The sequence below is a fragment of the Bubalus kerabau genome, chromosome 7 (genome assembly GCF_029407905.1).
Source record: "Bubalus kerabau isolate K-KA32 ecotype Philippines breed swamp buffalo chromosome 7, PCC_UOA_SB_1v2, whole genome shotgun sequence".
NCBI classification, from domain to species: Eukaryota; Metazoa; Chordata; class Mammalia; order Artiodactyla; family Bovidae; genus Bubalus; species Bubalus kerabau.
In genome coordinates this window covers 9,204,751-9,231,185 of record NC_073630.1, presented here as the reverse complement: position 1 = coordinate 9,231,185, position 26,435 = coordinate 9,204,751, and the positions used below count along the sequence as shown (strand labels likewise).

General features: G+C 42.3%; 1 protein-coding gene across 1 annotated transcript in view; it reads right to left on the bottom strand.

Moving 5' to 3' along the window:
- Positions 1–7,187, bottom strand: part of LOC129657374 (rho GTPase-activating protein 20-like) — a 29,922-nt gene extending 22,735 nt beyond the window's left edge. Inside the window, exons 1-5 of the mRNA XM_055587553.1 lie at positions 7,092–7,187; positions 6,722–6,749; positions 6,569–6,590; positions 3,994–4,076; positions 2,917–2,966 (exon numbers count right to left, since the gene is read on the bottom strand). Coding sequence (XP_055443528.1) covers positions 2,917–2,966; positions 3,994–4,076; positions 6,569–6,590; positions 6,722–6,749; positions 7,092–7,187 — 279 coding nt within the window. The remainder of the gene's footprint in view (positions 1–2,916; positions 2,967–3,993; positions 4,077–6,568; positions 6,591–6,721; positions 6,750–7,091) is intronic.
- Positions 7,188–26,435: the final 19,248 nt, after the last annotated feature.

Here is a 26,435-nt window from a genome sequence, read left to right as displayed (position 1 = left end):
CCTAACGTGAAGTTTTATCAGTGGATTCTGGTTTCAGATCTCATTTGAAAGGCCAAAATTATTTAATATTCAAATCAAGCAGCATTTGTAGTAAGTTTCCTTCCTCTGTTCAGTTACCTGTTTGCCTTTCTGAGTACCCAGTCATGCCCAATTTTCTCTCTTGAAAAGAATCGCCATTCATGAAACATCCTGCCTGACAGTGCTTATCAGTCAACCTCTGGAACTCTCCTCTGGGAGGCCACACACCTCAGTCAGCTCCAAGGATGACTTCCTGCCCTCAGGGTCCTTGATAAGTAATCATTAATTGCAGAAAATGTGGTAAGATTACAGGGGGCCATTTTTTTGTGTGTGTGTGACACCTTACTCAGGTAACCCAAAGATGAATTTTAACTACCAACAGCCCCAGTCAAAGGAATGCTTTCCAAAAAAGAGTGATCAGCAATGAAAAATTGAGTTCAAAGTGTCTCGTGCCCAGCTATGAATGTTTTCCTGATATTTGCTCAATAAACCTGCTTAATATTTCCTTAAATAACCTGCTTAAATAACCAGTTACAGAAGTCAATTAGTGGAGCCCTGTTGTAGAAAAATAAAGAGAAGAATTTAACCAAATCTTTTAAAATGCCCATCCACTTGTCTTTCGGAGACATAATGAGTGCGTCACCATGTCCATTCAAGTGAGTGAACCACTTGTGGTGCTGGGAGAGAGAACCAGAAGGATCCTATTCTGCCTCTTAATTGGATGAGTTACCTAAAACTCTTTGAGCGTCAGTTTGCTCAAATGTAACATAAATGATGCTACTTACACCTCACTGGACTACATAACATAATGTACTACCCAGCACAAGACATGGCACATAGCATCTTAATAAAGGTGATTTCCCTCCTTCAGAAAGCCTAAGGCAGACTAGACATCAGTCACCTGCCCCTAAGCAGACCCCACCCCCATTCTCCATTTGATTGTGCAGCCTCCAGAAGGTGTGCATTCCTGAAGGAATGCCATCACTTTGCCTTAGGCTCTTCCTGCCCTGACATTCATACCACCATCATTTTCAAAGGAGAGAATGAAGAAAGCAAATGCATTCTTAAATTCAGGAAGAGATTCTCCTAATTAACATGTACAAATGTTAAAAAGATACATGTTTATATGGGTTGAGTTTCTTTATGCACCCTGGTTTCCCTACTCTTAACCTGATTCTTTTATTTCTACAGTACCCACAGGTATTCATGTATTTCAAATGTATTCATTCATTGTTCAGCTTTAAAAAGAATACTCTTAGGAAGAAATCTCTATCAGTTGGTACAAAGCTATATGTCCAGCTAGCCTATAAGCATAGATGGAAAGCAAAATAGACATTAAGGCCTATGCTTTTATTTTCAGGCCCAGATGGACCTGTCGCAATGTACATTGGTTGGTGTTAGAGTTCTTGTTGGCTCTGTGACCAATAAAACTATATACTATAGCCACGAAAAGTATGGTGCTCAGTTGTTCAGTCGTGTCCAACTCTTGAGACCCCATGGACTATAGCCTCTCAGCTGCTGTCCAAGGTTTCCCTGGATAATAATACTGGAGTGGGTTGCCATGGACTGTTAAACAGGTTAACTTTATAACCTCATCCTTCTTAAACAATCCTGGAAAGATTTAGGTCAGTGTTTCCTCATACTCAAAGTAGGCTTTGAATGTTAAAAAATGAAATTTTGAAATTTTGTGGGTATAGAATAACAATTATAAGAATACAAATACTTTAATTAGAAATTCTATTCTGGCCCCAGTACTTCCTAAATTGGTAAGACATTTTATTCAGAGAAAGAAATGTCAATGGGACAATACTGGAATGGTAGCAAGGATAATTGCAAGAGGAAAGATTTAAAAACAAAAGGACATATAAACATTCGGTCCAGTTCCATTTGCAACCTAGGTCTGAAGCAGAATGGAAAGTGAGCTTGCTGTGAAAGTACAATGGAGAGTTCAAGTCTCAGGGGTGGTCCTAAGGTGGCGGAAGAATAGGACAGAAACACCACTTTCTCCCCACAAGTTCATCGAAAGAATATAGAATGCTGAGCAAATTTCACAAAACAACTTCTGAATGCTTGAAGAGGACATCAGGGACCCAGAAAGGCAGCGCATTGTCTTAAAAGCAGGTAGGAAAAAATATAAAAGAGAAAAAGACAGACAAATGAGGGTAGGGACAGAGATCTGTCCTGGGACGGGAGTCTTAAAAGAGAAGTTTCCAAACACTAAGAAACACTCCCATTGGCAGGCCAGTGGGGAATTTTGGAATATCAGAGGGTAACATAACGGGGAGGAAAAAGAAAGAAAGAAACCCACAGATTGCGTGCCTAACATCAACTTCCAGCAGGGAACTAGTCCAGACACTCACAATTGCCACCAGCAAGTGGGGGGCCTGAACAGGGAGGTGCGGGCTGCATTGCTTAGGGTAAGGACCAGGCCTGATTGCCCTGAGGGCAATCTGAGGGAGCTAATGTGAGATAGCAACCCAAATTGTGGGATAGCCAGAGAGAGAGAGAAAAAAGAGAGAAAACCATCCTGTGAAAAGCCCTAATCTAAGGCACTTCCTGGCCCACTCACAGGGCAGAGAACTGAGAGAATACGGGAGAAGAGCTAGCTGGCTGTCAACTGGCTCATCCCCCGCTGGAGACAGGGTGGCAGCCGGGGGCAGCCAGAGCCAAAAAGGGGCAATCTCAGCCTCAGAGAGGCATCCTCTACAAAACTGCAAGCAGGCTCCCATTTGCTAACCAATACTTCTTGGGATTCTGGGCGGTTGACATCCGCTGGGAGGGTCACAGCCAGAGATCAGCTCCCCAACAGAGAGACATGGCCCACCTGAGATGGGCATGCCTGCTGCTACCCAGGAATCTGAGCAGCTGGGATTAGAGAGCTGATAAGACACACCACACCTGCGGCTGACTGTGCTTGTCAAGTACCTCGTCGCCTGAGCTGCTCGGACCTCGGAAGGGCACAAAATGCAGGTCTGACTGAGTCTGCGCCTTTGTGGAGTACCTGAGAACCTGAACCTGAACCTGAACCTCTTAGACCTGGGAAGTACACGCAACCCAGGGCCCACCTCAGACAGTTGCAGGCAGAGCAAACTGGAGCCTGAGCAGTGTAGACTGGGAAAGCACACACACTGTGAGCGGGGGCAAACCCAGTGCGGCCAGGACACTGTGAGCACACACCAGGGATATTTGTTTGCAGTGCTCCTCCATCCCCACAGCACCACTGAATAAGTGAGCCTAAATAAGTGACCACCTTTGCCCCCATCAGTCAGGGTGGAAATTAGACACTGAAGAAACCAGCAAACAGAAGATGTTAAAATAAACAGAGGGATCCGCTCTGCAAAAGACAGGTGCAACAGATTAAAACTTTGTAGTTAGCACTGACTACATTGGAAGTGGCCTAGAGATCTTGAGAAGTATAAGCTGGATCACGGAACTATCTGAAACTGAACTAACCCCACACTGCCGAAAACAACTCCAGAGAAATTCCTAGGAATATGTTTATAATTATCATTAAAAATTTTTTTTTAAATTTTTAAATCCACTATTACTTCTTTAATTTTAATTTTTATAACCTACTATTACCTTTCAGGAAAAAAGACCCTATTTTTAATGCAAACTTCATATATATATATATTTTATCATTTTTTGTGACTTTATTTTGTTCTTTTAATATTGTATTTGGGAGACTCTAACCTTTACTGTAGACTTTTAATGTGTGCTTTTTGGTATTTGTTATCAATTTTGTAGGTTTAAGAACCCAATCTTCACTACCCATTTTTACTTGGGAGTTTGATCACTGCCTTGATTGCTCTCTCCCCCTTTTGACTCTCCTTTTTCTCCACCAGGTCGCCTCTATCTCCTGCCTCACCCTTCTCTTCCATACCCAAGTCTGTGAATCTCTTTGTGTGTTCAAGGCTGTGGAGAACACTTTGGGAACTGATTACTGGCTGGATCTGTCTCTCTCCTTTTGATTACCTCTATTCTTGTCCTGGTAACCTCTGTCTCCTTCTTCCTTCTCTTCTCTGTGTAACTGCATGAGCCTCTCTGAGGAGTCCAGACTGTGTAGAGCATAGAGGAAATTGATTACTGGCTAGCTTGCTCTCTACCCGTCTGATTCCCACTCTTCTTCTCCTGGTCAACTCTATCTTCCTCCTCCCTCTTCTCTTCTCCATCTAATTTGGTGAAACTATCTTGGTGTCCCTCACTGTGGAGAAGCTTTTCATCCTTGACCTAGATGTTATATTATTGGAGCTGTTCAGAGAGAGAAGTCTTGAGGCAACTGTAAGAATAAGATTGAAAACCAGAGGCAGGAGGCTTAAGTCCAAAACTTGAGAACACCAGAGAACTCCTGACTCCAGGGAACATTAATGGATAAGAGCTCATCAAGCACCACCCAAGAGCCAACAAGTTCCAGAGCAAGACATACCGGGCTAATTCTCCAGCAGCGCAGGAACATAGCCCTGAGCATCAATATACAGGCTGCCCAAATTCACACCAAACCCGTAGACATTTCAAAACTCACTACTGGACACTTCATTGCACTCCGGAGAGAAGTCCAGCTCCACCCACCAGAACAGGGACACAAGCTTCCCTAAGCAGGAAACCTTGAAAAGACACCCGCACAACTGACCCACAGTGAGGAACATCCACAAGAAAGAGGAATCACAAGCTGCCAGAATACAGAAAGGCCACCCCAAACACAGGAATCAAACTGATGCTGAAGCTGAAACTCCAATGTTTTGGTCACCTGATATAAAGAACTGACTCAGTGGAAAAGACCCTGATGCTGGGAAAGATTGAAGGCAGGAGGAGAAGGGGACGAGAGAGGATGAGATGGTTGGATGGCATCACCAATTCAAAGGACATGAGTTTGAGTAAGCTCTGGGAGTTGGTGATGGACAGGGAGGCCTGGTGCGCTGCAGTCCTCGACCCCAACGATTTGGGGTCACTGTAGTACTTGGGGTCCCAAAGAGTCCGACACGACTGAGCAACTGAACTGAACTCAATGAATCATGATGTCTCCTAAAGCTGTACTAGTTGCTTCTTGAAATCAGAACAGTCTTAACCTTGCTTTGCTCTCACAAGTGGGAAACTTCCCATGTCTTGGAGCAGATGGTAATTACTGCCCTTAGAATGTGCTTTGGGCTCTAGGATCTCCCATTGACGCCTGGCAGCCTTGCTGTCTTTGGCATCAAAGCCAGTTACATTATTCACGTACCTGCAACCTTCTCACTGTTATCGGTAATATCAGTGATATCACTGTTATCAGAACTCACTGAGATCTCTCCGAAGAGAGAAGTGATATCTTCTCCAAATATCTTGAGACAGTTTTCAATTAGAAATTGTATGAAAGAAATCTGTAACACGAAGGGGCAAAAAACGGGGTATTACTGTACATATGGTGTAATAGTAAATCACATTTCATCCATGAGTCTTGGCTCTAACAAAAAGTGCAAAAGAAATCTGAGAAAAATTCAGACTTGGCTAAAAACTATATAAATATATATACATCAGCTTTTTCTAAGACATAACTGATACTTTGAAGAGTAGTTTGGCCTCAAATTTTAAAATTCTTTGAGTCAGTGGGCTAAAGTTATACTATGTAGCCTGGTTTAATAGCTAAAATTTTGTAATGATGGTTAACATGCTTAAAACTAGGATGATTTTTAAGTAGCTCACATAGGATATTTGGAACAAAAATGTATGTTCTCTTATTCAGTTTTATTTATTTTTAATAAAAATTTTTTCTAGTTTTATTGAGATAGATTTTATATATCTCATATTATTAAAATTTATAAAGTATCGAATACAACACCAGTTGTGAATTTCACTTCAGTGAAGTAATGCCTGAAACTTGGGTAGCAGAGGTCTCTGTGTGGGCCAGGGGGGTTTGTGAGGAAAGAAAGCATCTGGAGAGAAAACATGTCTGTCTGTCTTAGCACATTCCCTTGCCTCACACTTGCTGTCTGGGGGAGCTTGGAGAAGAGCTGTGATCTTATTAGGCATGTTGTGGCTCTGTTAGGATGTTCTGAAATATTTTACTAGCTTCCTCATCCTCAGGCTGAGACACAATAGCAGCCAAGTATTTTCCTGAATGAGCCACAGCTGGCAGAGTGCGGCCAGTATGTGTGGAGCCTCAGGTGCTCATATTGCCCAGGCCGCCAAGATGTGCCGACAGTGACCAGATGTATTGGGTGTTGTCATCATTGGGTAATGATGAAATCATAGTTTGGAGGCTTGTACACCCTCAGTGATTAGGCTGAGAGTTGAACCTTGGCTTTCCGATTCCAAAGCCACGTTTTTTCTATCATATCATCCTACTCTTACCTCTCTATCGTTTAATCTCTTGGGTGGCAAAGGGGAAGTGAGTCAACTGTTCTCAGTTATAATACACCTTCCCATGCCCAACCAGAGTAGGACTCTGCCACTCCAAGGCAGTGTAATTAAAATGTGCACTTTAAAACCTGGTTCATCAGAGTTACTACTACAGACTTCAGGTTCAAGATGGGGACTCTGCTCCGCAAGGCATAAAAATGAGAGATCTCGTTACCTGTTTGGTGAAGTTTTCTGAGCTGCCAGAATTAGACAGACAAAGAATGCTTGGGGATATACACACTGATAAATTATAAGCTGTCATCTGATTGGATGAGGAATGTTGCTCAATGTTGTGTAAACATCCAAAAAGATATCGCATGAAAATTACATTGGCTCTCGGCAGCTGGTCTAGATGCCTAAGGACAGAAAAAACACTTATAAATAAGCGAGTCATTTCGCTTAGTAAGTGGGAATACAGAGAACAAAGTACTTCTTTTTATACCATATACACAGTCTATTCTCACATTTCCAGGCATGAATGCATACAAAAATGTTTCACTGAATTTAATTCCTGAACCAGGTAAGACCTGCTCTGGTTAGTTATGTGTTTGTATTTAAGATCATACCACTGGAGGATTGGTTCTTTATCATCTCATTTTAGACCAGTGGATTTCATCTCCAACAGTTTCATGTATTCAGAAGGTGTAAAATGGTCAAGCATTCCATGTTAATAAGATTAGGAGAAAAACAGCAATTACAGTGTCACCAATAAGGCATGCATCTCTTTTCAAACTGGCATCCATGGGCATGATCAAGTGAAACCCCGTGATACTGATCATTATTTTCGAGGACATAGCGGTAAACTATAAGCTAATATTTTCCTAAGAGTATGTCGGTTGTATTTTCTCAGAGTTGAGTAATTATTGCATCATTACCTCTGGGTCGACGTTGTTTTCTCCGGCTCGTTCCTTTGATCAATAACATCAGGCCATTTATCATACAGACTGTCTGTAATTATGCTTCCTTGGATATTTCGAAGAAAGTCCTTATATAGATCAAAAAGTATATATTATTCTTAGGATAAATTCAATGGAGAAATTGCAAAGAAAATATTTAGTGGAAAAATTCAATTCAGTCCACAATTCCTTCACAGCCACCCAGACTGATTCACACAGAGCTTGGCTGTCATTCACCACAGCCTTGCACACCCAGAAGTACTGGTTGGATTTTACCCAACTAAAATTAGAAGCACAAAAGCAGAGTCTGGGCTGAAGTGAGAATGAAACGAAAGCTCCTTCTATCGCCTGGAACTTACTCTTTGTGTACATGTTAACACATTAGTACAAACTGGCAAGGTCTGGTGATAACTGATCCTAAATCCTATTAGTTTCTTGAAAAGAAACGCACATGCCCATTTTGTTTGTTTCCTTCAGACACATGCTTGCTCGTAATTCAAGAAAGAGAAGTTCTGAAATAAAACAAACAAAATGACACCCCTACATGCTCTTCTGCACATATTAAGAGAAAACCTGAAGTACGTGTGCTCTTTGGGAAAAAGCTAGTATCGAAATAGCTTCAATCCTTTTCTCTTAAAAAAAAATAAAATCATATAAAAGTTCAGTTCTACAGACTTTTAAGCAGCCGGTGTTAGAAATAAATCACAATCCCCAATCGTAAACTACATGATACCCTTACAACTCTGAGAATGGAATATATCCACCCAAAGAGGAAACTGAAAATTTAGATACATTGCAACTTGACACCTGTGGGATAGAATATGCAAATGTCAGCTTCCGAAGAGGAGGCCTGGAAACTTTATCCTGATGATCAAGGCTTCCTATCGTAGAATGGGGCCTATTAAAATAGATGAAGTTGTAACCTGTTGTGCAAGACTGAGAGGAAATGATTGCATTGCCTTGCCAGGTTCAAAGGCACAACTTGCTTCCACTGGTCTTAATATACAGCCTGACTTCTGTTAATAGTATCTTCTTTAGGCAGTGTTTCTAAGGCAACTATCATGATTGTAATCCTGATAGTGTTCGCTTGTCTCAGGACTTATTGAGCTGCTGTTTGTGTCAGGCACTCTCTTGAGTACTGAGGACAGAGTATGAAGATAATGTACAAAGTCTCAGTCCTCGCATACTTTTTCTTGTAATTGGTATACAGTACCCAATGATGGTCATCAGGGTTTCACTAGGCTTCTTATGGAGTGTCCGCAGTACATTTGGAAGGAGGAAGCACTCCATTTCAGTTCAGCCATTCAGTCCCGTCCTACTCTTTGCGACCCCATGGTCTGCACACCAGGCTTTCCTGTCCATCACCAACACCTGGGTCTTGTTCAAATTCATGTGCATGGAGTTGGTGATGCCATTCAACCATGTCATCTGGCTTTGACTTCGGGGAGTCTGGGAGTGTGCAGCAGGGCCTATGCTTTGTGTGCCAAACTACATGCACTTGGAGTGTGTCTCTTCTCTCTCCTGAACCCTGTGCTGTAGAATCCATTGGTGAGACTGAGTATGGTTAAGCCAGGGTATGACTCATGCAGAATATGCCATGGGTATTTGCTTTTGGACCTCTGTTTATACACAGTTGAATGAAAAACTCAATGTGGTTCTGACTCTATATTCATTTCTGATTTAGACCAACTCCATGGATGCTTTGACATATGGTATTCTCAAGGCCAAAGTTGCAAGGTTTGATTCCCTACCAAGATCAATCAACTTTAGGAAGAGAAAACTTTGGGACTGTCTAAGACCTGTACCCATAAGTAGCCACCCTCTTACTAGTCTGTAAGCTTACTAGTCTTACTAGCTTATAGCATGGAAACAGGCAAGAGCCTTGTAACACTTGCTCAAAAATCAAATCAGTTCCAAGTGTGCACCTTAGAGAGGGTAGCACTCTACTTGCTATTTGCATACCTAGTGTGTATTATTATGGGTCCAGTGTAGTAGGGGTCAACTCTAAACCATACCTGCACTGTTGTTATTATCATCCAAGGGAACATTAATAGGGGACAAGGAAACACCATAAGTTATTTAGTTTCTAGGATAATTTTAATAACCTGTCTGTAGTAATTACTACATCAATATATTTTTGTTCATAGCTGCTAACAAGCACCAAGATGGATTGATTAATTTTTTCTTTCTGTTGTATTACCGCCCTGGTAGAAATTTAACTACACACTTGTGATTTAGCTGTATCATTTCAAACTCAGTCCATTTTTTATATAAATCTATTGACTTTTGCAAAATTCCAAACAGATTTTGATTGTTGCACTCACTTTAAAAATAAGATGTATAAGATTAGGCACGTAGTAAAACTGGCTACCGTGTAACTGTAACCTTGGTTGGTGGGTTAAACTTACAAATGTTAACAAAGCCCATTAAAGATGGTAAGGGAGATAAAAGGAGGAACAAATGGTGGAGTCATCCCTACACTAATTTTCAAGTAAAAGGCATTGAGACACAGGGGAAGGGAGGATGATGAACTGATCAGAGATTTTGCTGGCCTCACTAAGCGTTTTTTGATTCATTGTAAGCCAAATGGGCTTCCCAGGTGGACCTAGTGGTAAAAAACCTGCCTGCCAATGCAGGAGATGCAAGAGATGCAGGTTCGATCCCTGGCAGGAAGATCCCCTGGAGAAGGGCATGGCAACCCACTCTAGTATTCTTGCCTGGAGGATTCCATGGACAGAGGACTCTGCTGGGCTACAGTCAATGGGATCACAGAGAGTCGGCTGCGAGTAGAAGAGTAACACACACAGACACACAGACAGACACACACACACACATAAACACACACACACTAAACACACAAGTTTACCATAGTGAGTAAACATCTGTCCTGCATCCATGCTAAGTTGCTTCAGCCGTGTCCAGTTCTGTGCCACCTCATGGACTATAGCCTACCAGACTCCACTGTCCATGGGATTCTCGAGGCAAGAATACTGGAGTCATATGCCAGTCCCTGTTCCAGGGGATCCTTGCAACCCAGGGATGGAACCCAGGTTTCCTGCATTGAAGGCGGATTCTTTACTGTCTGAGCCACCTGGGAAGTTGCTTCTGTTAACTGTTTCCAAAAGCTTAATATGAATTTTCTTTTGGAAATGTGGCCTTCATTAGGAAGGTGATGAGGAAGTCATCCAAAGCAGAAAGCTTGTTTTGGTAAACACTCAATGTGTAAGTGGGTATTTTGAAATATATTGTTATTCTTTTGCATGGAGCGTTCTGGAGTCAAGATGTGCAATGAAAAAGGAAAATATCTAATGTATGGGGCTTATAACATTTGAGGTACCTTCCTTCAGTTTTGGCTTTGTGAAATGTCTTTCACTTTTCAGATCCTTCCTCTCTTATGCCTATTATGTTTCTTGGGCATTCATACTGAAGGACCAGTCATATAGCTTCAGATTTACCGTGTGTGGATAATGCTCAAACTTTCCTTACCTTTAAGACCGACGATATCACAAGAACTGGTTCATCATTCAAGTTCACTGTGTCTCCACAGTTTAGTTTCTTCTGTAGGACGCTGCATGATTTTATACTGGCTGATTTTCTAAAGATGCTCTCTGTGAACGGCCGTTTCTGATTGATAAAGGAATGCATATCCTATAGGGAAGGAAAGAAAAGAAAACTGTGGGACATTTCATGCCTAGAAGCCCAGACCACACGCTTGCCCCTTTTTTGACAGAGCTGTGGTATATGAGGGTACAGTTCTAGAACAGCACCGAAGTCAGTTTGAAATTTTTTCTCCAGAGTCTCTAAATATATTTTCGACCCAACAATCGATTTGACATTCATACACTGAAACATTTTAAACACTTGTGTAATCGGATTTTCCGTTTCAGTGAATTTACTGTGTTAAACGTCTCTGCTTTAGGGCCTTTGTAGATTCACCCTCTCCTCCTTCACCGCTCCTTTCTCATTATTCCCTATTATAGATGCTCTTCCCTACGTGTGGAAATCTTTTTGCCATAGTCATGCTCTATTCATTTATTCCCCTTCCAGGGACTGTCCACCCCATTCATCCCTGTTTCCTGTATTCCCTCCCCTGAAAATCAGGCTCAATACGCCCCTCCTCCTTCTCCGATGACATTCCTCTCTCATCAGCCTTTCTAGTTCCTTTTCCTGTATTTTCATGTCCTCTGCTGTCTGCAGAGTTAGAGAGGTAACAGATATTGGAGCCAGGTTTTTCAAGGAATGTGGAATCTGTTATGCCAATCATCCACTGTGTGACTTTGGGCATAGCACATACTTGGGTGAGGCTCTTGTGATTTTCATTTATGAAGTGGGGGTGATGATAGTCATGGCTACTGCCTAAATGTTCTGTGAAAGACGCAAGGTCTGGGGTAGTAGCTGGCACGTAGCTAGTATGATAAATTTCTTCATATATACCATAAAATTCCCTGCATCTAGTGTAGTGCTTGCAGAGATAGTGGACAGTGAACAAGAGTTAATGCTTACAGTTCAACACACTAATTTGATATAGCACAGTCCAAACTCTGTGACTCTCTTTTGACACATTCTGTCAGGAGCACATGATTCATCTTTGCCAGAGGATGCGTACTTTATGCTGAAACACCTGAGTTACATATCTAATCCATGTGAGACATTTTGCATCATAAGGGGGAGTAGACTCAGCTGAACGAAACTTGAGACTAGTGTGGACCTCAAGGGAGGAGACGAGAAGACATATGAGGATGAGGTGGACTCTCAGAGATTCTTACACCCAGGGTCTGAAGGAAAGCTACGCGGCTCCAAATAGCCTGGAGTTCAAACTCGCCTCCAGGATCTCCCCACCATTCTATGCAAAACAAGTACTCTTTCACCCGAAGGAAAAAATGGACATTGGGTGGATTTTGCCCAGCTCCCAGCTGGTCCCAGCCTCTGGCTGATCTCCAGAATTCCTGCCGCAGCTGTTTAAGCGATAACTACTCTGTACAACCTTGCAGAAGAACACCCCCCCTCCCCCTTAAGACAGGAGCTTTCCACATACATGCCTCTATATTCTTACTCTTTCCTTGGGTAAGGGCAGCAGCTCACTAATCTGACTGCTGCTCCTTCTCGCCTCATAAAGGTGATCTGTAAAGGACTGCTCTCACTCTTTATCTCAACCTCGCCTTCTCTAATTGCCTTAACTTACAGAGTCCATGTTAACTGGTCTGAGCTGGTATAGATGGGTCTTTGTTGAAATCAGCGGAATGGATGAGAGTATCTTTTCATCTTGTAGTTGCCTTCTGACTCTGCAGTACCTAAATCAGGTCTTATTCTTTGAAGTAATGTTATGAATCTTATCGGACAAAGTCAGACTTCTTCATTTGGGAGTAGATTTGGAAGAGAACACTTGATCTCTCAGAACTCCCCTTCTCAGGAAGGTTACAGAAACCAAAATAAGACCTACCAGAATTGGGGTGGGCAGGGTGTCATTATCACATACATCCTCAAGAGCAGCTCCAAAGAGCTGTTTTGGCTTTGTGGGTGGTAGACACGTGTGTTGGTTGTCCTTGCGGGTCCTTGATATACACCCAAAGGCCCACTCTTTGAGAGAACTCTTCCTAAGTGTCTTCTTATCTGAAACTAATGTAGAAGAGAGATTTTCACTACTAGTAGTTTAGCTTATTTAGCCTGATTTCCACCACTTGCATTCAGCAGCATGTTCATGGCAGAGGCTGAAAGAGAGAAACTGAATCATTTGTTATATAGCATTCCCCTCATTCTGAAGCAGGCTAATTGCATCCTTGTGGTGTTAACATGTTCTTCTTCCCCATATTCTGCAAACCAGTAGTTAAACCTAGAGGCGTGATCAGACGCACGGTTGACTCTCCCTGTGACAGTATTCCCCCAGACAGTGCTCTCTATTCCCTTTGCCCTGTGTCATGAGGCACTTAACCTATAGTTATACAGGTTTCCTAATGTGAAGTGTTATCAGTGGATTCTGGCTTCAGATCTCATTTGAAAGGCCATAGTTATTTAATATTCAAATTAAGCCGCATTTGTAGGAAGTTCCCTTGCTCTTTCAGTTACCTGTTTGGCTTTCTGAGTACCCAGTCACGCCCAATTTTCTCCCTTAAAAAGAATCGCTTTTCATGAGACATTCTGCCTGACAGTGCTTATCAGTCAGCCTCTGGACCTCTCCTCTGGGAGGCCACACACCTCAGTAAGCTCCAAGGATGACTTCCAGCCCTTAGGGTCCTTGAGAAGTAGTCATTAATTGCAGACAATGTAGTAAGATTACAGGTGGCCATTTTTTGTGTGACACCTTACTCAGCTAACGCAGAGGTGAATTTTACCTACCAACAGCCCCTGTCAAAGGAATGCTTTTCAAATAAGAGTGATCAGCAATGAAAAATTGAGTTCAAAGTGTCTCGTGCCCAGCTATGAATGTTTTCCTGATATTTGCTCAATAAACCTGCTTAATATTTCCTTAAATAACCTGCTTAAATAACCAGTTACAGAAGTCAATTAGTGGAGCCCTGTTGTAGAAAAATAAAGAGAAGAATTTAACCAAATCTTTTAAAATGCCCATCCACTTGTCTTTCGGAGACATAGTGAGTGCGTCACCATGTCCATTCAAGTGAGTGAACCACTTGTGGTGCTGGGTGAGAGAACCAGAAGGCTCCTATTCTGCCTCTTAATTGGATGAGTTACCTAAAACTCTTTGAGCATCAGTTTGCTCAAATGTAACATAAATGACGCTACTACACCTCACTGGACTACATAATATAATGTACCTCCCAGCACAAGACATGGCACATAGCAGCCTTAATAAAGGTGACTTCCCTCCTTCCGAAGGCCTAAGGCAGCCTAGACATCAGTCACCTCCCCCTAAGCAGACCCCACCCCCATTCTCCATTTGATTGTGCAGCCTCCAGAAGGTGTGCATTGCTCAAGGAATGCCATCACTTTGCCTTAGGCCCTTTCTGCCCTGACATTCATACTACCATCATTTTCAAAGGAGAGAATGAAGAAAGCAAATGCATTCTTAAATTCAGGAAGAGATTCTCCTAATTAATATGTACAAATGTTAAAAAGATACAGGTTTATATGGGTTGAGTTGCTTTATGCACCCTGGATTCCCTACTCCTAACCTGATTCTTTTATTTCTAAACTACCCACAGGTATTCATGTATTTCAAATGTATTCATTCATTGTTCAGCTTTAATAAGAATACTCTTAGGAAGAAAGCTCTATCAGTTGGTACAAAGCTATATGGCCAGCTAGCCTATAAGCATAGATGGAAAGGAAAATAGACGTTCAGACCTATGCTTGCATTTTCTGGCCTAGATGGACATTTCGTAATGTACACTGGTTGGAGTTAGAGTTCTTGTTGGCTCTGTGACCAATAAAAATATATACTATAGCCACGAAAAGTATGGTGCTCAGTTGTTCAGTCATGTACAACTCTTGCGACCTCATGGACTATAGCCTGTCGGGTTCCTGTCCGTGGGACTTGCTGGATAATAATACTGGAGTGGGTTGCCGGGGACTGTTAAACAGGTTAACTTTACAACCTTATCTTTCATAAAGAATCCTGGCAAGATTTAGGTTAGTGGTTTTCTTCATGCTCAAATTAGGGTTTGAATGTTAAAAAATGAAATTTTGTAACTTTGTGGGTATAGAATAACAATGATAAAAACACAAATACTTTAAGTAGAAATTCTATTCTGGCCCCATTACTTGCTAAATTAGTAAGACATTTTATTCAGAGAAAGAAATGTCAATGGGACAATACTGGAATGCTAGCAGGGATAATTGCAACAGGAAAGACTTAAAAACAAACAGACATATAAACATTCAGTCCAGTTCCATTTGCAACCTAGGTCTGAAGCAGAATGGAAAGAGAGCTTGCTGTGGAGGTAGAATCCAGGGTTCAAGTCTCAGAGGCGGTCCTAAGGCGGCAGAGGAATAGAACAGGAAGACCACTTTTTCCCCACAAATTCATCGAAAGAACATTGAATGCTGAGCAAATTCCACAAAACAACTTCTGAATGCTGGCAGAGGACATCAGGCACCCAGAAGGGCAGCCCATTGTCTTTGAAAGGAGGTAGGACAAAATATACAAGAGAAAAAGAGAGACAAATGAGGTAGGGACAGAGATCTGTCCTGGAACGGGAGTCTTAAAAGAGGAGAAGTTTCGAAACACTAGGAAACACTCTCATTGGCAGGTCAGTGGGGAGTTTTGGAATCTCAGAGGGTAACATAACCAGGAGGAAAAAGAAAGAAAGAAAGAAACCCCACAGATTGTGTACCTAACATCAACATCCAGCAGGGAACTAGTCCAGACACTCACAATTGCCACCAGCAAGCGGGGCGCCTGAACAGGGAGGTGCGGGCTGCATTGCTTAGGGTAAGGACCAGGCCTGAGTGCCCTGAGGGCAATCTGAGGGAGCTAATGTGAGATAGCAACACAAGTTGTGGGATAGTCATAGAGAGAGAAAAAAAATATCCTGTGAAAAGCCCTAATCTAAGGCACTTTCTGGCCCACTCACAGAACAGAGGACTGAGAGAACACCAGAGCAGAGCTAGCTGGCTGTGCACTGACTCATCTCCCACCAGAGACAGGGAGGCAGGCGGGGGCAGCCAGAGCCTGAAAGGGGCAATCTCAGCCCCAGAGAGGCATCCTCTACAAAACTGCAAGTGGGCTCCCATTTGCTAACCAAGACTTGTTGGGATTCTGGGCGGTTGACATCCGCTGGGACGGTCGCAGCCAGAGATCAGCTCCCCAGAGAAGACACACCTCCAACTTGAGACGTGCAGGCCTGCTGCCACCCAGCAAATCGAGCGGCTGGGATGGGGGAGCTGATAAGACACACTACACCTGGGGGGCTCTGTGCTCGCTAATCACCTGGTCGCCTGAGCTGCTCGGACCTGGGAAGGGCACAAAACCCAGGCCTGACAGAGTCTGCGCCTTTGTGGAGTACCTGGGAACCTGAACCTGAACGGTTTAGATCTGGGAAGTGTACGCATCCCAGGGCCCGCCTCAGAGAGTTGCACACAGAGCAACCTGGAGCCTGAGCAGTGTAGACTGGGAAAGCACACACACCGTGAGCAGGGGCAAACCCAGTGCGGCCAGGACACTGTGAGCACACGCCAGGGATATTTGTTTGCGGTGCTCCTCCGTCCCCACAGCACCACTGAATAAGTGAGCCTAAATAAGTGACCACCTTCGCCCCCCATGAGTCAGAGCGGAAATTAGACCCTGAAAAGACCAGCAAACAGAAGAAGTTAAAATAAACAGAGGGAACCGCTCTGGAAAAGACAGGTGCAACAGATTAAAACCATGTAGTTAGCACTGACTACATTGGAAGTGGCCTAGAGATCTTGAGAAGTATAAGCTGGATCACGGAACTATCTGAAACTGAACTAACCCCGCACTGCCCACAACAACTCCAGAGAAATTCCTCGATATATTTTTACTATTATGATTAAATTTTTTTTTAATTTTTAAGTCCTGTATTACTTCTTTAACTGTAATTTTTATAACCTACTATTACCTTTCAAATAAAAAAGACCTTATTTTTAATGCAAAATTCATATATATATTTTATCATTTTTTGTGACTTTGTTTTGTTTCTTTAATACTGTATTTGGGAGTCTCTAACATTTACTGTAGACTTTTGATGTGTTTTTTTGTATTTGTTATCAATTTTGTACGTTTAAGAACCCAATCTTCACTACCCATTTTTACTTGGGAGTTTGACCACTGCCTTGATTGCTCTCTCCCCCTTTTGACTCTCCTTTTTCTCCACCAGGTCGCCTCTATCTCCTCCCTCACCCTTTTCTTCCCTACCCTATCTGTGAGTCTCTTTGTGTATTCCGGGCTATGGAGAACATCTTGGGAACTGCTTACTGGCTGGATATGTCGCTCTCCTTTTGATTCCCTCTTTTCTTGTCCTGGTTCCCTCTGTCTCCTTCTTCCTCCTCTTTTCTGAGTAACTGCATGAACCTCTCTGAGGGGTCCAGACTGTGGAGAGCACATATGGAATTGATTACTGTCTAGCTTGCTCTCTCCCCTTGAGCCCCCTCTTCTTCCCCTGGCCAACTCTATCTCCCTCCTCCTTATTCTCTTCTCCATCTAACTTGGTGAACCTCTCTGGGTGTCCCTCACTGTGGAGAAGCTTTTCATCTTTAAACTAGATGTTTTCTCATCGGTGCTGTACAGATAGAGAAGTCTTGAGGCTACTCTAAAAATAAGACTGAAAACCAGAGACAGGAGGCTTAAGTTCAAAACCTGAGAACATCAGAGAACTCCTGACTCCAGGGAACAGTAATGGATAAGAGCTCATCCAAAAGCCTCCATACCTACACTGAAACCAAGCACCACCCAAGAGCCAACAAGTTCCAGAGCAAGACATACAACGCAAAGTCGCCAACAACGCAGGAACATATCCCTGAGCATCAATATACAGGCTGCCCAAATTCACACCAAACACATAGACATCTCAAAACTCACTACTGGACACTTCATTGCACTCTGGAGAGAAGTCCAGCTCCACCCACCAGAACAGGGATGCAAGCTTCCCTAAGCAGGAAACCTTGAAAAGCCACTCACACAACCCCACCCACAGTGAGGAACCTCCACAATAAAACGGAGCCACAAGCTGCCAGAATACAGAAAGGCCACCCCAAATACAGCCATCGAACTGATGCTGAAGCTGAAACTCCAATGCTTTGGTCACCTGATGTGAAGAACTGACTCATTGGAAAAGACCCTGATGCTGGGAAAGATTGAAGGCAGGAGGAGAAGGGGATGAGAGAGGATGAGATGGTTGGATAGCATCACCAATTCAAAGGACATGAGTTTGAGTATGCTCTGGGAGTTGGTGATGGACAGGGAGGCCTGGCACGCTGCAGTCCTCGACCCCAAGGACTTGGGGTCACTGTAGTCCTTGGGGTCCCAAAAAGTCAGACACAACTGAGCAACTGAACTGAGCTCAACGAATCGTGATGTCTCCTAAAGCTGTACTAGTTGCTTCTTGAAATCAGAACAGTCTTAACCTTGCTTTGATCTCACAAGTGGGAAACTTCCCATGTCTTGGAGCAGATGGTAATTACTGCCCTTAGAATGTGCTTTGGGCTCTAGGATCTCCCATTGACGCCTGGCAGCCTTGCTGTCTTTGGCATCAAAGCCAGTTACATTATTCACGTACCTGCAACCTTCTCACTGTTATCGGTAATATCAGTGATATCACTGTTATCAGAACTCACTGAGGTCTCTCCGAAGAGAGAAGTGATATCTTCTCCAAATATCTTGAGACAGTTTTCAATTAGAAATTGCATGAAAGAAATCTGTAACACAAAGGGGCAAAAAACGGGGTATTACTGTACATATGGTGTAATAGTAAATCACATTTCATCCATGAGTCTTGGCTCTAACAAAAAGTGCAAAAGAAATCTGAGAAAAATTCAGACTTGGCTAAAAAAAAAATATATATATATATATATATATATATATATATATATCTACAACAGCTTTTTCTAAGACATAACTGATACTTTGAAGAGTAGTTTGGCCTCAAATTTTAAAATTCTTTGAGTCAGAGGGCTAAAGTTATACTATGTAGCCTGGTTTAATAGCTAAAATTTTGTAATGATGGTTAACATGCTTAAAACTAGGATGATTTTTAAGTAGCCCACATAGGATATTTGGAACAAAAATGTATGTTCTCTTATTCAGTTTTATTTATTTTTAATAAAATTTTTTTCTAGTTTTATTGAGATAGAATTTATATATCTCATATTATTAAAATTTATAAAGTATCAAATACAACACCAATTGTGAATTTCACTTCAGTGAAGAAATGTCTAAAACTTGGGTAGCAGAGGTCTCTGTGTGGGCCGGGGGGGGTTGTGAGGAAAGAAAGCATCTGGAGAGAAAACATGTCTGTCTGTCTTAGCACACTCCCTTGCCTCACACTTGCTGTCCGGAGGAGCTTGGAGAAGAGCTGTGATCTTATTAGGCATGTTGTGGCTCTGTTAGGATATTCTGAAATATTTTACTAGCTTCCTCATCCTCAAGCAGAGACACAGTAGCAGCCAAGTATTTTCCTGAATGAGCCACAGCTGGCAGAGTGCGGCCAGTATGTGTGGAGCCTCAGGTGCTCATATTGCCCAGGCCGCCAAGATGTGCCGACAGTGACCAGATGTATTGGGTGTTGTCATCATTGGGTAATGATGAAATCATAGTTTGGAGGCTTGCACAACCTCAGGGATTAGGCTGAGAGTTGAACCTTGGCTCTCTGATTCCAAAGCCAGGTTCTTTTCTATCATATCATCCTACTCTTACCTCTCTAACGTTTAATCTCTGGGATGGCAAAGGGGAAGTGAGTCAACTGTTCTCAGTTATCATACACCTTCCCATGCCCAACCAGAGTAGGACTCTGCCACTCCAAGGCAGTGTAATTAAAATATGCACTTTAAAAACTGGTTCATCAGAGTTAATACTACAGACTGCAGGTTCAAGATGGGGACTCTGCTCCGCAAGGCATAAAAATGAGAGATCTCATTACCTGTTTGGTGAAGTTTTCTAAGCTGCCAGAATTAGACACACAAAGAATGCTTGGGGATATACACACTGATAAATTATAAGCTGTCATCTGATTGAATGAGGAATGTTGCTCAATGTTGTGTAAAACTGCTGAAAGATATGGCAGAAAATCGATATTGGCTCTCGGCAGCTGGTCTAGATGCCTAAGGACAGAAAAAACACTTATAAATAAGCGAGTCATTTCGCTTAGTAAGTGGGAATACAGAGAACAAAGTACTTCTTTTTATACCATATACACAGTCTATTCTCACATTTCCAGGCATGAATGCATACAAAAATGTTTCACTAAATTTAATTCCTGAACCAGGTAAGACCTGCTCTGGTTAGTTATGTGTTTGTATTTAAGATCATACCACTGGAGGATTGGTTCTTTATCATCTCATTTTAGACCAGTGGATTTCATCTCCAACAGTTTCATGTATTCAGAAGGTGTAAAATGGTCAAGCATTCCATGTTAATAAGATTAGGAGAAAAACAGCAATTACAGTGTCACCAATAAGGCATGCATCTCTTTTCAAACTGGCATCCATGGGCATGATCAAGTGAAACCCCATGATACTGATCATTATTTTCGAGGACATAGCGGTAAACTATAAGCTAATATTTTCCTAAGAGTATGTCGGTTGTATTTTCTCAGAGTTGAGTAATTATTGCATCATTACCTCTGGGTCGACGTTGTTTTCTCCGGCTCGTTCCCTTGATCAATAACATCAGGCCATTTATCATACAGACTGTCTGTAATTATGCTTCCTTGGATATTTCGAAGAAAGTCCTTATATAGATCAAAAAGTATATATTATTCTTAGGATAAATTCAATGGAGAAATTGCAAAGAAAATATTTAGTGGAAAAATTCAATTCAGTCCACAATTCCTTCACAGCCACCCAGACTGATTCACACAGAGCTTGGCTGTCATTCACCACAGCCTTGCACACCCAGAAGTACTGGTTGGATTTTCCCCAACTAAAATTAGAAGCATAAAAGCAGAGTCTGGGCTGTAGTGAGAATGAAACGAAAGCTCCTTCTATCGCCTGGAACTTACTCTTTGTGTACATGTTAACACATTAGTACAAACTGGCAAGGTCTGGTGATAACTGATCCTAAATCCTATTAGTTTCTTGAAAAGAAACGCACATGCCCATTTTGTTTGTTTCCTTCAGACACATGCTTGCTCTTAATTCAAGAAAGAGAAGTTCTGAAATAAAACAAACAAAATTACACCCCTACATGCTCTTCTGCACATATTAAGAGAAAACCTGAAGTACGTGTGCTCTTTGGGAAAAAGCTAGTATCGAAATAGCTCCAATCCTTTTCTCTTAAAAAAAAATAAAATCATATAAAAGTTCAGTTCTACAGACTTTTAAGCAGCCGGTGTTAGAAATAAATCAAAATCCCCAATCGTAAACTACATGATACCCTTACAACTCTGAGAATGGAATATATCCACCCAAAGAGGAAACTGAAAATTTAGATACATTGCAACTTGACACCTGTGGGATAGAATATGCAAATGTCAGCTTCCGAAGAGGAGGCCTGGAAACTTTATCCTGATGATCAAGGCTTCCTATCGTAGAATGGGGCCTATTAAAATAGATGAAGTTGTAACCTGTTGTGCAAGACTGAGAGGAAATGATTGCATTGCCTTGCCAGGTTCAAAGGCACAACTTGCTTCCACTGGTCTTAATATACAGCCTGACTTCTCTTAATAGTATCTTCTTTAGGCAGTGTTTCTAAGGCAACTATCATGATTGTAATCCTGATAGTGTTCGCTTGTCTCAGGACTCATTGAGCTGCTGTTTGTGTCAGGCACTCTCTTGAGTACTGAGGACAGAGTATGAAGATAATGTACAAAGTCTCAGTCCTCGCATACTTTTTCTTGTAATTGGTATACAGTACCCAATGATGGTCATCAGGGTTTCACTAGGCTTCTTATGGAGTGTCCGCAGTACATTTGGAAGGAGGAAGCACTCCATTTCAGTTCAGCCATTCAGTCCCGTCCTACTCTTTGCGACCCCATGGTCTGCACACCAGGCTTTACTGTCCATCACCAACACCTGGGTCTTGTTCAAATTCATGTGCATGGAGTTGGTGATGCCATTCAACCATGTCATCTGGCTTTGACTTCGGGGAGTCTGGGAGTGTGCAGCAGGGCCTATGCTTTGTGTGCCAAACTACATGCACTTGGAGTGTGTCTCTTCTCTCTCCTGAACCCTGTGCTGTAGAATCCATTGGTGAGACTGAGTATGGTTAAGCCAGGGTATGACTCATGCAGAATATGCCATGGGTATTTGCTTTTGGACCTCTGTTTATACACAGTTGAATGAAAAACTCAATGTGGTTCTGACTCTATATTCATTTCTGATTTAGACCAACTCCATGGATGCTTTGACATATGGTATTCTCAAGGCCAAAGTTGCAAGGTTTGATTCCCCACCAAGATCAATCAACTTTAGGAAGAGAAAACTTTGGGACTGTCTAAGACCTGTACCCATAAGTAGCCACCCTCTTACTAGTCTGTAAGCTTACTAGTCTTACTAGCTTATAGCATGGAAACAGGCAAGAGCCTTGTAACACTTGCTCAAAAATCAAATCAGTTCCAAGTGTGCACCTTAGAGAGGGTAGCACTCTACTTGCTATTTGCATACCTAGTGTGTATTATTATGGGTCCAGTGTAGTAGGGGTCAACTCTAAATCATATCTGCACTGTTGTTATTATCATCCAAGGGAACATTAATAGGGGACAAGGAAACACCATAAGTTATTTAGTTTCTAGGATAATTTTAATAACCTGTCTGTAGTAATTACTACATCAATATATTTTTGTTCATAGCTGCTAACAAGCACCAAGATGGATTGATTAATTTTTTCTTTCTGTTGTATTACCGCCCTGGTAGAAATTTAACTACACACTTGTGATTTAGCTGTATCATTTCAAACTCAGTCCATTTTTTATATAAATCTATTGACTTTTGCAAAATTCCAAACAGATTTTGATTGTTGCACTCACTTTAAAAATAAGATTTATAAGATAAGGAATGTAGTAAAACTGGCTACCGTGTAACTGTAACCTTGGTTGGTGGGTTAAACTTACAAATGTTAACAAAGCCCATTAAAGATGGTAAGGGAGATAAAAGGAGGAACAAATGGTGGAGTCATCCCTACACTAATTTTCAAGTAAAAGGCATTGAGACACAGGGGAAGGGAGGATGATGAATTGATCAGAGATTTTGCTGGCCTCACTAAGCGTTTTTTGATTCATTGTAAGCCAAATGGGCTTCCCAGGTGGACCTAGTGGTAAAAAAACCTGCCTGCCAATGCAGGAGATGCAAGAGATGCAGGTTCGATCCCTGGCAGGAAGATCCCCTGGAGAAGGGCATGGCAACCCACTCTAGTATTCTTGCCTGGAGGATTCCATGGACAGAGGAGTCTGCTGGGCTACAGTCAATGGGATCACAGAGAGTCGGCTGCGAGAAGAAGAGTAACACACACAGACACACAGACACACAGACACACACACACACACACACACACTAAACACACAAGTTTACCATAGTGAGTAAACATCTGTCCTGCATCCATGCTAAGTTGCCTCAGCCGTGTCCAGTTCTGTGCCACCTCATGGACTATAGCCTACCAGACTCCACTGTCCATGGGATTCTCGAGGCAAGAATACTGGAGTCATATGCCAGTCCCTGTTCCAGGGGATCCTTGCAACCCAGGGATGGAACCCAGGTTTCCTGCATTGAAGGCGGATTCTTTACTGTCTGAGCCACCTGGGAAGTTGCTTCTGTTAACTGTTTCCAAAAGCTTAATATGAATTTTCTTTTGGAAATGTGGCCTTCATTAGGAAGGTGATGAGGACGTCATCCAAAGCAGAAAGCTTGTTTTGGTAAACACTCAATGTGTAAGTGGGTATTTTGAAATATATTGTTATTCTTTTGCATGGAGCGTTCTGGAGTCAAGATGTGCAATGAAAAAGGAAAATATCTAATGTATGGGGCTTATAACATTTGAGGTACCTTCCTTCAGTTTTGGCTTTGTGAAATGTCTTTCACTTTTCAGATCCTTCCTCTCTTATGCCTATTATGTTTCTTGGGCATTCATACTGAAGGACCAGTCATATAGCTTCAGATTTACCGTGTGTGGATAATGCTCAAACTTTCCTTACCTTTAAGACCGACGATATCACAAGAACTGGTTCATCATTCAAGTTCACTGTGTCTCCACAGTTTAGTTTCTTCTGTAGGACGCTGCATGATTTTATACTGGCTGATTTTCTAAAGATGCTCTCTGTGAATGGCCGTTTCTGATTGATAAAGGAATGCATATCCTATAGGGAAGGAAACAAAAGAAAACTGTGGGACATTTCATGCCTAGAAGCCCAGACCACACGCTTGCCCCTTTTTTGACAGAGCTGTGGTATATGAGGGTACAGTTCTAGAACAGCACCGAAGTCAGTTTGAAATTTTTTCTCCAGAGTCTCTAAATATATTTTCGACCCAACAATCGATTTGACATTCATACACTGAAACATTTTAAACACTTGTGTAATCGGATTTTCCGTTTCAGTGAATTTACTGTGTTAAACGTCTCTGCTTTAGGGCCTTTGTAGATTCACCCTCTCCTCCTTCACCGCTCCTTTCTCATTATTCCCTATTATAGATGCTCTTCCCTACGTGTGGAAATCTTTTTGCCATAGTCATGCTCTATTCATTTATTCCCCTTCCAGGGACTGTCCACCCCATTCATCCCTGTTTCCTGTATTCCCTCCCCTGAAAATCAGGCTCAATACGCCCCTCCTCCTTCTCCGATGACATTCCTCTCTCATCAGCCTTTCTAGTTCCTTTTCCTGTATTTTCATGTCCTCTGCTGTCTGCAGAGTTAGAGAGGTAACAGATATTGGAGCCAGGTTTTTCAAGGAATGTGGAATCTGTTATGCCAATCATCCACTGTGTGACTGTGGGCATAGCACATACTTGGGTGAGGCTCTTTTGATTTTCATTTATGAAGTGGGGGTGATGATAGTCATGGCTACTGCCTAAATGTTCTGTGAAAGACGCAAGGTCTGGGGTAGTTGCTGGCACGTAGCTGGTATGATAAATTTCTTCATATATACCATAAAATTCCCTGCATCTAGTGTAGTGCTTGCAGAGATAGTGGACAGTGAACAAGAGTTAATGCTTACAGTTCAACACACTAATTTGATATAGCACAGTCCAAACTCTGTGACTCTCTTTTGACACATTCTGTCAGGAGCACATGATTCATCTTTGCCAGAGGATGCGTACTTTATGCTGAAACACCTGAGTTACATATCTAATCCATGTGAGACATTTTGCATCATAAGGGGGAGTAGACTCAGCTGAACGAAACTTGAGACTAGTGTGGACCTCAAGGGAGGAGACGAGAAGACATATGAGGATGAGGTGGACTCTCAGAGATTCTTACACCCAGGGTCTGAAGGAAAGCTACGCGGCTCCAAATAGCCTGGAGTTCAAACTCGCCTCCAGGATCTCCCCACCATTCTATGCAAAACAAGTACTCTTTCACCCGAAGGAAAAAATGGACATTGGGTGGATTTTGCCCAGCTCCCAGCTGGTCCCAGCCTCTGGCTGATCTCCAGAATTCCTGCCACAGCTGTTTAAGCGATAACTGCTCTGTACAACCTTGCAGAAGAACACCCCCCCCCCCCTTAAGACAGGAGCTTTCCACATACATGCCTCTATATACTTACTCTTTCCTTGGGTAAGGGCAGCAGCTCACTAATCTGACTGCTGCTGCTTCTCGCCTCATAAAGGTGATCTGTAAAGGACTGCTCTCACTCTTTATCTCAACCTTGCCTTCTCTAATTGCCTTAACTTACAGAGTCCATGTTAACTGGTCTGAGCTGGTATAGATGGGTCTTTGTTGAAATCAGCGGAATGGATGAGAGTATCTTTTCATCTTGTAGTTGCCTTCTGACTCTGCAGTACCTAAATCAGGTCTTATTCTTTGAAGTAATGTTATGAATCTTATCGGACAAAGTCAGACTTCTTCATTTGGGAGTAGATTTGGAAGAGAACACTTGATCTCTCAGAACTCCCCTTCTCAGGAAGGTTACAGAAACCAAAATAAGACCTACCAGAATTGGGGTGGGCAGGGTGTCATTATCACATACATCCTCAAGAGCAGCTCCAAAGAGCTGTTTTGGCTTTGTGGGTGGTAGACACGTGTGTTGGTTGTCCTTGCGGGTCCTTGATATACACCCAAAGGCCCACTTTTGGAGAGAACTCTTCCTAAGTGTCTTCTTATCTGAAACTAATGTAGAAGAGAGATTTTCACTACTAGTAGTTTAGCTTATTTAGCCTGATTTCCACCACTTGCATTCAGCAGCATGTTCATGGCAGAGGCTGAAAGAGAGAAACTGAATCATTTGTTATATAGCATTCCCCTCATTCTGAAGCAGGCTAATTGCATCCTTGTGGTGTTAACATGTTCTTCTTCCCCATATTCTGCAAACCAGTAGTTAAACCTAGAGGCGTGATCAGACTCACGGTTGACTCTCCCTGTGACAGTATTCC